The 12,340-nt window shown below is 35.3% G+C and overlaps 1 protein-coding gene across 3 annotated transcripts; it reads right to left on the bottom strand.

Moving 5' to 3' along the window:
* Positions 1-340: 340 nt before the first annotated feature.
* LOC103502122 (histidine kinase 2) lies at positions 341-10,865 on the bottom strand. Of its 3 annotated transcripts, none has more exons than XM_051079607.1 (16): positions 9,679-10,861; positions 8,872-9,147; positions 8,034-8,519; positions 7,149-7,424; positions 6,000-6,169; positions 5,681-5,893; positions 5,377-5,563; positions 5,209-5,260; positions 4,892-5,121; positions 4,682-4,780; positions 3,291-3,955; positions 2,164-2,670; positions 1,453-1,871; positions 1,144-1,193; positions 891-1,027; positions 341-811 (listed from the first exon to the last, which is right to left on the bottom strand). In XM_051079607.1, the coding sequence occupies exons 1-13, from the start codon at positions 10,054-10,056 to the stop codon at positions 1,628-1,630; spliced, it is 3,783 nt and encodes a 1,260-aa protein (XP_050935564.1). In that variant the 5' UTR covers positions 10,057-10,861; the 3' UTR covers positions 341-811; positions 891-1,027; positions 1,144-1,193; positions 1,453-1,627. The 3 variants fall into 3 exon arrangements, with proteins under 3 accessions (XP_050935564.1, XP_008464177.2, XP_008464178.2); XM_008465955.3 differs by having other exon boundaries at positions 1,144-1,301; XM_008465956.3 differs by lacking the exon at positions 1,144-1,193 and having other exon boundaries at positions 9,679-10,865.
* Positions 10,866-12,340: the final 1,475 nt, after the last annotated feature.

Raw genomic sequence — 12,340 nt, forward strand, 5'->3', positions numbered from 1 at the left:
ATTATTATTATTGAAAGAGAAATGATTCTCTTGAAAAAACAATAAAACTTTTTGTGATTTTTTTATATTTATATATATATATATATATATATATATATATATAACCAGATATATCTGCTGACAACCTTTCCAATAAAATTGAGGCATCAACATTTACCTTCTTTAGTACCCTGTAACATTCTCTTCATGGAAAGTATCATAATACATTTCATTATACTTTTTAGTCTTGAAGCCTGAACCTGCATTCTGGATCTAAATCTCACAATCAGTAGCCGGTAGAGTTCAAGATATATAAACCAAACCTCAACATTAGGTTTTAAACTACTAAAAGTACAACCAGTAAAGATAATCGAAGATGCAATAACAGTGATAAAGATTTGTATAGAGGATTTACAAAATATCAACTACTCCTTCACTAAACTGCAGCCTTACAGAAATGATTTACAAATATACATCAGAATATTACATAAGGGACAACTACATAATTTAAGACAAATTCTTGTATACATAGGAATATACAATACTCTTCAAATATCAATGCTTGGAAACAGCAGCAGACATCTCTTTAAATATGAATTTTTCTGGTGTTTCTGATTATTAGAAGATATCATTGGCGTTCTGTTAAATCTGTCAGAGTGCATACAGCTAGGGAAAAATGTCAAATCATTTGGAGTCAGCTTGGAAAATGGTGATGATTCTATTATCCCCTATACACGACAAAGGAGGATTTCGATAAGCCATGTCGGAGGAGATAAGAATCATCAGGGTTCATAAATGAGTGATGTTGGCAAATCATAACATTTGAGTTTACCTACGTCAAAATAAGGAATAGTGTAAATCATGCAGCCTTTCTTGTTTGGCAAATGGAAAAAGAAAGGGTAGGTACTTACTGACAAGGAAGTCAGGGCCATCTAGGAAGCCATTTTTTAGTTAATGGCCGTTCGAGCCATGAGATTATACACCGTTTGCGCGACTTCCCTTTTGGCTTACACCTGCTGCTAAGACTACCTACTCATGGTTGTCATTCCTGAAACAAATAACAAAGAATAGATCTTTTAGGTGGTAAAAGAATAATGGAGAAGTTTCGAAGAATATGAAATGAAGGTTTTGAACAAATGGGATAACTTTTAGGTGGAAATAAACCTCGATTTCTCCACTAGATGAATTGCCCTTAACCTTAGAACTCAATGACACTGTACAACCAATAGAACAACTATTCAAGTAGGTCATAGACGAATTTCCCTTAATCTGCTACTGGCGGTTGAAAATATGTTGAAAAGAGTAGGAAGATTCATGAAGAACTGAAGTACAAAGTAAAGTTTCAATCATACAGCGACAACATTGATGGTGCAGAAGGATGATTGCACCGACACCCCACCCAAAAAAGGCCAAAGCGAATGAAATTTTGCACCTCATCAAGAAATAATACGTAGAGAAAACATGAACATTTACCACAAATTAAAGGATGAGAAGGACGCGACCAGATTAACTCCATCCACCACCTGATAGCAGGAAAGAGTAGTCAGAAGATGGGCAGCCATGATCTGGAGCCACCCATCCTAGCATGAGAGTGACCTTTGGGTCAGAGAGGTAAGAAACAGTTATTGCTGCTGCGTGCAGTACAGTGTCAAGCAGTCTCAAAAAAACGTGCTACAGCTGAATAAAGTTGCTCCTCTTCAAATGGCTTAGCTACATAACCATCCATTCCACACTTCAAGCACTCCTCACTCATATCCTGAATTAAATCTGCCGTCATAGCAAATATTGGTGTGTGCCAATGGATCTTATTGTTCTCAATTGACACTTCTCCAGATGTAATTTTCGCATTCACCCCACATTCTACAGCACGGACCTGTCTTGTAGCTTCATACCTGCATATAATATTTGGTACACATCATGATATTACAGTCAACATGTATATGGAAATTTAATTCCTTTTAAAGAATGAAGTGCTCATTTGTTATTTTAAGTGAACGTCCCCTTATCAAACTAGCCCAGAGAAAATTAAGTAGCTGAAAAAATAAACAATATAAGAACACTAGTTCTAGCAACATATTGTAGTATCGATGGACAAGGCCATGACGAAGAATGTAACTTCTGTTACTACTCCCAGGCAATATGGTGAGTCATAAAGAAAATAGATAAAGGGCAGGAAGATATTACCCATCCATCTCAGGCATCTGGAGGTCCATGAAGCAAGCATCAAAGTTATGTGGAGGATTGAGGAGAGCCACAGCATCCTTTCCACATTTTACACAAGTTACAACGGCTCCATATTTTTTGAGTGCACCTTCTGCCACCCTTATGTTTACTGCATTGTCATCCACAACCAAAATACGCTTTTCTTTCAGCAGATTCCTAAGAGTAGATGGTTTTTTAATGATTACTTGATTCTTCTTCTCAATCCCAAAGGCTTCACGAAAGCAACTGATCAACACGTCTAACTGAAGAGGTTTACTTATCACATTATTTACATGACCAGAAGATTTAAGTTCATAGTGCTCATTGGAGCTTTTGGGGGTTGCCAAGAGAAAGAGCTTTGGACCATTCATCTGAACATTTGTCACACTTCTATCCACATGCTCTTTAAACAAAAGATGGAACTTGAGACCCACTTTCTTGTCCCAAATGTCTCTATCTATGAGAATCATGGCCAATTGTGTTGATGCTCTGTTGATTTTGAAAATCAAAATGCATTAGTATGACTATTAATTAAACATGATATGGGAACAATATATCTTTTTTAGCCCTTTTCTAAATTTATTTTGACTGCAATATATTTTGTTAAGCCTTAGGATAATATTATGATAAATATACACCCTAAGAACCCTTATCTCTCTTCTAACTTATGCATTGGTGCATTCACTGAAGCAAAGAGGATCGGAATCAGGTACATCCTCCCTCACTCGTCTCAGATCTACATACTTACGAATGAGGAAATCGGACTTTAAAGTTGAACAACTACATGATGCCACATGCTCATTACTTATTTATAAGATTTATAGAAGAAATATGCTGATCAAATCGGAAGTCTGGAGAAAACGGTTCGAATAGTAACCAACTAACCATGACCATAGCTAGGCATAAAAAGCATCCTTAACTGAGTCAGTGGATGTAATAGAATATTCATATCTAGTGAGTTGACCGCTCATTTTGCATCAAAAAAGAAATCTTATTGAACCTCCAATTGACCTATAGTGCCTCTTGCTATCCAAGAGTCAAGTTTGACACTCAATTTGAAAATTTTTCTTCAATGACATCATAAGATGAACAAAACTAATAAAACTTACCTTGTGTGGGAAGTATTGGATAGGTATTGATAAGCAGATTCTGCACTCAGAGTTATATCAACAGAAATCCCCAGCCTCTGCAGATGATATCTTGTAACCTCCGCTCGAATGCAGCTATTATCAATTACTAGTGCTCTTAGCCCCTGGAACTCTCCAACACCCACGTCATACTGTGGCCGCCTGGTATCCAAAATACTTGTTTCCCCTTTCTGGAAAGATACCGTAAATGAAAATGTGCTACCTATACCAGGCTCACTCACAAACCCAATCTCCCCATCCATGAGATCCACCAAACGTTTGCTAATACTCAATCCTATTCCAGTGCCACCATATGTCCGAGAAGTGGAACTATCAGCCTGCATAAAAGGAGTGAATATTCGGCTTTGTGCGTTTTGGGGAATCCCTACACCTGTATCCTCAACAGTCACAAGTATTCTAATCATTTTGGATTCTTCCACATCTGTCCTGCCGAACTTTTTGAAATCTTCCCAGCTCTTCCATCTATCTACCACAGGTAACCCACTGAATGTAGTGCAACTATTGTTTGATGTATCTCCAACAATATATGAGCCTTGTTTGAGTACAATGTCCATGAAATCAACTGTGCCTCTCACTTCATCAGCCAGATGCACTGAGACTAGTATGTGTCCCTTATTGTGAGTAAACTGCATTAAAATCGGGATAAATTTGGCATCATTAAATTTAAGTTAAATCAGCAATCTAAAAGGATAAACTCAGCATCATGCTTTTGAACAGCATACATGGTTGAATAATGGACTTCATGTCGAGCAACATAACAAAAAAATTTAAGGTGACTGTTAACCCTTGAATCAAAATCCCATTTAAGAAAACATACCAATGCAGCATTTTAGTACACTGGTAGTGTCCGTTGAAAAAAAAATATGGAACATTTTGCAAGCAAAGCTTACAAGGTTTACGAGGTTCTATGAGTATATGTCCCAACAGTGGAAAAGGTAAAATTGGTCAAAAGGAAAGGTCAACCGATCACAACTAACTTACAAATCTAATAGAAAATGGGATCTTCAGAATGCCAATTTTCCCACAGCTAACCATTATTAAACAAGGAATATTAGGATAACAACCTAGCCCTACGTGTGTGCGTCTACCAAAGGATTGCATACACTCCATGTGCGTGTAATGAGTAATAAGTAGAACACTGGTAAGTTTAAGAACTAGAAGCATCAAAATTAGTCATGGGAGCTAACATCACAAATTAGAAAAGATAAATAAACAATAAATGGAGTTACAAAATTGAGGCATAGAATGATTTACTATTTTTCCTTTTTCTATCTCAAATATGAGGTGGCAGTCATCCAGCGTCGAGGCATACAAATGATAACATTGGTAAGTAGTTGTAGATAAAATCTAACCTTGAGTGAGTTTCCAACAAGATGAGTAATTATTTGACGAAAGCGTCCAGGGTCACCAATGACAACTTCAGGCACCAAGTCAGAAACATAAACAGCCAACTTCACGTGCAAGGGAGGACAAAACAATTTAACGTAATGTATGATAACACCAAAAACCACATTTGAAGAAATCAATAAAATGAAATGAAGGAAATAAATTTACCAATTTACCTCAATTCCCTTGTCGTTGGATTTAAGTGAAAAAGGTGAGAGCACATTATCAACTATAGCACGCAGATCAAAGGGTACAGATTCAAGTTCAAGACTTCCTGACTCTATCTTAGCTTGATCAAGAACCTTATTTATGAGTGATATCAAATCTTTTCCGCTCTCGTGGGCAGTCCGAGCGAAATCCAGTTGATTTGAATCAAGGTTAGTGTCCATCAGTAATTTTAGCATGCCTAAATAGAGGAATTAAGCATTGTTATGCAAGATATAAATGTGAGATTCATAGTATTTACTTATCGATTTAGAAGCATTCATATTACCTAAAACACCATTCATTGGTGTTCTGATCTCATGGGAAACTGTTGCCAGAAACTGCAAAAGACAATACTTTAGCAAACTTGAGAAACTCACTCTGTCTCAAAATAATGCAGTGGAATATTGAAAATACTAAGAGAAAGCATGTTCTAAAATGTTTGAAGTTCATGCACCTGTGATTTTGCCACATCAGCAGCTTCGGCAAGGCTTTTAAGATCCATCATCTTGTGATAATCATTCTCCACTTTTGCAATCCGACTTATAGCTGCATGAAAAATATGGCCAACCAGCAAGGTAATGATTAGGACGCCTACAGATGAATTGATAGCTGTCCAAGGAGGTGGAGGTTTATGCTTGAATCTGTAACCAAAGGATATTCTTTAAGCTCATGAGAAATCAAAAGTGATTTCATGATATTGATCCATGTAGATAAACAACCATACTGAAATGAAGTCAACACAGCAGGTGAGGTCTTACCTACAATGCATCTCATGCCTTCTTAAAGGATCCCCAAAATCAAGTTTACTAATATGCGGTAGCCCAGTATCGGTAAAATCAGAACCATACATGTTAATGGGAGCAGATTCATTGGTTGTATCATAAACATTCACAACAATTGTCTGCTTGCTAGCAAGCTGATGCAGAAGCTTTTCCACCAGTGAGGGGATATCATACGAGGCACCTAGATAGCTTTGAAGACATGAATCAAAGAAAAATAATAAGGTTCAGCTTGTTAACCATGATATGAAATTTTTAGGAACGGTTGCAGCAACAAGTTTCAAAGAAATAAAATTACCCAACAGTAGCTTCAATACGCTGCTCAGGAGTAGCATCTGGTGGAAGGTCAGTGCTATAGACAGCAAATGTGAGGACCACTCCAAGGTGATTAGATTTCAAAAGTTTAAAAGGAGATGTAAGCACACCCTTTCCAGAAGCCCTAGCTCGCAAGATGTTCTCACGATCTTCCTGCATGACACAGGCATTATTTTAGTTAATCATTCAAGCGCTGAAATAGACACAGAAACTGTGCTCCAATCTTATACTACGCCCCCATTGCTCAGATAAGGAGGGTTGAGGGGACTCCATAAGGACTAATATACAATGTCGATATTGACCAATCCTTAATATCAATGTCAAACTCTCCAATTTTTGGATAGATTGTGTTAGGATACGGCCTAACAAGAGGACTCAAGAACTCAGAGAACAAACAACAAGAACACTAAAAGATAAGATTGTGTGGAAATATATTGAAAACAGGCTATAGTATCATAAGAAAAATTAACAAGGTACCCCATACTTTTCAAGAGGGTTAGACTCTCCCAAATTCCCTCATAAGGAAATTCCACACCCTTCCTCCCAACCCACTCCTTGAATTTACTAATTTGACCCTTCTAATAACCATACTAATTTTCTAATGATAATTGTACTATTTCCATAACTAGAGTTCTTACTTATTGACTATCAATGGAAATTTTAGTCCTTGCTCGAAAGTAAATGAATCATACATGATCATAGTCTTCCTATAGAGCAGTAGTGGATACAGCAGCATGGCAAAGCCTTAGAATTTGACATGAGGAATAGCTATCCTTCAATACCTAAATTACAAGACTTATTCTATTATTTAATTCGGTTCAAAACCATCACATAAGAACTGTTAGATGTGATGGTAAAACAATGAAACAAGTCACTAAGAACTTTATATCATAAATCCTGCACGCTGTAAAACCTAACAGGTGGGAAGGAGAGCTTAAACATTGGCATTATCTGGAACAAAGAAATGACTTCATTTAAAGATTAGAAAATCAGCAAGAGAATTATCAATTGGGTGATTTTACTTGTATCGCCTTAATTAGGAAAATAATTTCAGGGGTGTGTGGTAATACTAATCTGAGTCTAATTACACAACTAAGAGTATTTAACACACGAACCCGCCCTGGGGACTCACTTTTCCAGACATCATGTCGATAGAAACTATATGAGCCACTGTTTCTTGAGAAAATATGACAGGTGCATATTCATCTCTAATTGGTGCAGGTTCCAAATTTTCTGGATTACAATCTTGAACAAGAGTTTGGTCCTCTGTCTCCATTTTCTTTATTGTCCATCCATGCATCCTCTCAAAATGCTCCCTTTCTGAGTGATTAACTTTCAAAGCATAAGCTACACCACTAGTCAGTGGTCTTTCAAAGGCTGTTCTTTCTGTATACTCACCAAATGTTTTCTGCAGAGAGAAGAATTCATAAATAATCAGCTACACAGAATACTCGTTAGCATGCAATCATAATTTTTTTCAGTAAATTTGGCTCCTTAAATTAACCAGATTGGAGTTTTTGCAAACTTTTCATTGAAAATGATTGTGTAAAGCACCAATATTTTGCTATGCATATTTTCTGAGAAGTGTTATATTAAGTTTTTTTTTTTAATCATTAACTTCTACCAAAAGCAGCATATTGAGTGAATCAAGGGTCCTTCAGAGATCAGAATACGATTACCCATGTAGTGGGAGATCCAAATTCTTACAACCAGTTCTTTCCTCAATTACAACAGTCTATACTTTTACATTGAATTTTGTGTGAAAAAAAAGTTATTTAATAAGAACCTTCAGATTTCCATCAATATTAAGAAAAGTTGCTAGTTTTTTATACAGACAAATAAACTATTGATCAAAAGCGTGAAAATCTTAAAACTTAAAATAATTATGAGAACTGTTCTTCAACGAAGGATGCCTGAAACCAGCTAGGTTTTCATATTCACCTAAAACTTCATTAGTAGTATAGAAATAATATGACAAAGCAGAAACAAAAGAAATGGCAAAAAGAAAGAGCATTGCCTGATCAATGGCAGAAGGCTGTTTTCCATGGTGGAAGGTAGAGGTAAGAACTGCCAATGCATGAACATGGTTCATGCTAACATTAAATTGGTCCTGCAACATCCGGGCTCGCTCATCACACATATTTGCAAGGGTTTCTTCTCTTCTCAAAATGGCTGTCTTGTTCAGGTACCAAAATAACCAAATGGACCCAACGATTCCAACTACAATAAATATTCTTAGAAGCACCTTCCGCCATTTCCCAGCTCCTTTAGGAGACTCTTTGACTTGTTGATGTTGCTTTCTTCGTAGTAAGACCCACTGTTGATGATCCAATGGTTGATTTGACTTTCGATGTTTCTTGTTCCACAATTTTAGATGGAAACCAGATATTTTTTGGAACACTATCACTCCAAGGAGAATGCAAAAACATCCAATCAACAAACTAGAGAAATTCTTCAAGTTCTTTCTTAAAAGGCATGTTAGAACTCCTGCTTGTTCAGTTATCTGATAATGCCCAGAAGCAAGATTAGTCAGCAACTCACAAATATTATTCATGGACATAATTCTTTTGCAGTTGCCAATGTTTTGTTAAGCATAAGAACTAAATAATGGTAGTGCTTATCATCATCAAATTTCAAAGGTGGTTGATGCATTTATTCTAATATCAAAAGATAATGATAAATCAACAAACAAACTAAGGTGTATTACCTTAATTCCCTACCGTGGATAACAATCATAATAAAAATAATTTTAAAAATAGATCTTTAAGCGTTGCCTGTTGGGATAGATGAAGTTTTCAAGACTAGTTTTCGGACACAGAAAACTATATTACAAATTTTAATAAAAACTTATCTACCTTTTTACAAAGCTGATTTCCAGTAGAGAGTAAAGAGACGGATAAATCTGTAGCAAATGGAACAGTTATGTTATCAGAGAATAATTGTCTGGAATTATCAGTGATCTTCTCAGTTCGGATAGGGCACTTCCCAACATTGGAATCTGCACTTCCTTCAGCCCATACATACTCTTTGTGCAAACCTTGCTCCCAGTACAGTAGCCTTAGGGCACAGGCAATTCCATTCAACTGTGATGTGTCGGATCCAAAATCATTGGTGCAACCAATGGATGACATCTGCAACAAATATAATCTAGTGTAAACCTTTTAATGCAGTTATTCTCCATCATTCTCCCGTTACATGATTTGGGATAGACGTGAAGGACTTGTAAGGCATGTATTTATGAAGACGGAACTGGTCATATGATTATAACCTATACAATGGACAGGTTTGTCAATTCTATAACACATAAAGCTTGATGTTTCCTAGTATATTACCCCATTTTATGACGCTTAAAAGTGTTCTCAATGACTTCTACCTCACTTAATTTGATGAATTCATTCAAATAATCATAAACAGCCGGCCTCAAACTACGAATCCAACAATCCCTAAGTAGACATAGTCCCAACACCAAATTTGAAAATAAATGGGAAAAGAAGAAAAAGAACATTGCTGTTGCATCTATGGCACGCAACTTCAGCGTTAATCATTGGATCCCAGCTGATATTGTTTGCCAATGATAGGAGAAATATACACATAATAGTGCTCGAGAGAACGCATCACTCAAATCAAAAGATCAAGGAATTGAAAGCTAGAAGAAAACTTACTCGATCTGAGTCAGATAACAAGGAAGCTAAAGCTTGAAGCTGATTCTTGCTTACATTAAAATGGCGCAGCAAAGTTCGAGTTTCTTCGTCGAACAAGTTCGAGGCCTTCTGTTTAGTTCCATTATTCACATTATACCAACGCAAGGGAAACCAACTGCTCAAAACTATAACTACAACAAAAATCCGAAGACAGAGAAGCTTCTTCTTCCATTTTCCGGTAGAATTTAACAAACCCAGATGTTCCTTAGCCTTCTTCAGCTTAAATCCAGCTGGAAATTTCCCGTTAGCAGTAGAGAACTTGCAGCTCAAAGACATCCTCAGTAAGTACCTAGAGAGCTTGAGAAAAACCCCAGCTCCACCAGAGCAACCCCTCCACATAAAACACCTCCACCGGAACACAACAATACAAATTCAACTAGAAAAGCCACAAATTAAAGAAATACCACCGATTCGTCAGACTGACGCTTCTCATCAAACTCAACACTTACTAAGAATCCGGTTGAAAATCTTGAAACAGGAACTAATTATTAATCAACAACCAAAAAGAACCCCGTTCTGTCCTCCAAGTTCTGTGCAGAACTTGAATCCATAGAAATCACTGGCGATAAAAGACTAAAAGCCTCGTACGAATCTTGTTGGCAACAAACTGGATAAAACCCACTCGCTGGTCGAAGCAGTAAAGAGATGTGAAGAAGTATTGGCCCTTTTTTCTCCGTTTTTCGTCTACTTCTCGAGAATGGAAGTAAAACCCAGTTGGGTGATGGCAGAATTTAACTGGAATCAATGATAAGATGGTGGGGAAGGGGAAGAGCGAGAAGGGGAAGGGGAATTTTTTTTTTTTTTTTTTTTAAAGAGGGTTAAACCCAGTTGGTTCCTCCATAATTATAACAACTGGAATCAATGATCAGATGGTGGGAAAAAGAAAAGGGAAAAAAACCCAAAACCAAAATAAAGAAGAAGAAAAAAAAAAGTATCCCCTCTCTTCTTTCTCTCTCTTGTTCTCTATCTCAAAGTGGGTACATCATTATCTCATCATCCAGTGAAGAACGTTAAGCAAAAGCAAACAAAAGCTATGATCAAACAAAATCAACCCACTTAACAACAGATTTATTCGATTTTAACTTTTAAGAACAGAGAGAGGAAAAAAAAAAACAGAATCCCCTCGACTTTGGCAAAATTTCTTCAAATGGGTTGTGGTATTTTGGGTTGCTTTTTTTTTTTTTTTTCTTTTAGCTGAGTGAAAGCTCTCCCTCTCAGCTAATAGGCCTTAGAAGCAGAGCAAGCCGCAGCCCCATCATAGCTTTATTATCCAAAAAAAAAAAAGAAAAGACCTTTCAAACTCGTTTTTGTTCGTCCTCTGCGTCATTTTCACTTTTCCTTTTTTTTTTTTTTTTATTTGGAAGAGTTTGAAAGAGACCGCACCATTTCTTTTTCCTCAGTGATTAAAGATGATGGAATTTGTATTCTACCGCTGCATTCTGCAGGCTTACAGATTCACACTTTTATTCTTATTAATTATTATTAATTATAATTCCGGAATTAATTAACTACCTCTCTCTCTTTCACTAACAATTATTATTATTCAAAAAGTAGTTTCAATTTAACTAGTTTTTAGTTTTTACTCAATAATATTAGTGGTTTTGTGTAGGTGAATTTATAAAAATCTCTTGGAATCTTTCATTTATAACGTTGAAACAATCATCTCAGGGCGAACTAAAAGTTGGTGGGTGTGGATTTATTATAAATATTACTTTAAGATACTATTTTTTAATTATTTTATTTTCTATTCTTTGTTATAGTAAACACTAATTTCTATTTAAATGCTTCAAACAATAATTATTAGAATTCATACTTAAATGAACTTCAAATACTAACTACTGTGATCTACTTACTATATAATAACCTATTTATTAGCTCAAATATCTCCTTAAATTTTAAGATGCTTTCATTTTAACCAACTCATCCTAAAGGATGACTGTCCATAAATTTACCGTCAGAAAAAGTGAAAAATATTTATTACATCTCGAGATATAGTTGTCTTTGTCTAATCGACTCAAATCTTCATTCCTAAATTGTTATATGAAATTTTTTTATTATTTTTATAAAAGATATAATTTTATTGTTTTATGATGAAAAGGTATGCATTGAGATAAGTAAACAACATACTAGACCTAAATACTACATGTTTTTGTTACAAATTTTAGTACATACACAAATAAATTTGAGGTTGTAAAGTTTAAAGGATCATAAATGAAAAAGAAAATAAAATAAGATTGTGGACATTAAATACATATGTGAGAAACCAACATTATGTACGGTTCATATATTATCATTTTTTTTCGTCATATATTTGTTTAGATTTGTTCACACAAACAGATATACCTCTTTATGAATATAGAAAAAACAAATTTTAAATTTCAAAAAATTAAAATAAAACTTTCTAAATTTTAAATCTATAATTAATGTAATATTTAAGCGTTTTTTTTTATGTATATGTTAACTGTTTTATTTAATGTACATATAGCCAGTGACATCTTTTTTCTTTTGATTTATTTTAACAAACAAATATCTAAATTAACTAAAGTACACATAATAAGTTACCAAAAGAAATCATCTCCAGTAAATAGGAGAGTTTCTTTTTTCTTTATATGAGTGAATTGCT

This window comes from Cucumis melo, chromosome 11 (genome assembly GCF_025177605.1).
Source record: "Cucumis melo cultivar AY chromosome 11, USDA_Cmelo_AY_1.0, whole genome shotgun sequence".
Taxonomy (NCBI): Eukaryota; Viridiplantae; Streptophyta; class Magnoliopsida; order Cucurbitales; family Cucurbitaceae; genus Cucumis; species Cucumis melo.

Excerpts from the sequence above, each read along its gene's own strand:
- LOC103502122 (XM_008465956.3), bottom strand. The coding sequence starts at position 10,056 with ATGTGGAGGGGTTGCTCTGGTGGAGCTGGGGTTTTTCTCAAGCTCTCT. Across the intron at positions 7,425-8,033 it reads AGCCTTCTGCCATTGATCAG|AAAACATTTGGTGAGTATAC; the intron begins GCAATGCTCTTT and ends TTCTCTCTGCAG. Across the intron at positions 5,564-5,680 it reads AGGCATGAGATGCATTGTAG|ATTCAAGCATAAACCTCCAC; the intron begins GTAAGACCTCAC and ends CTTTGGTTACAG.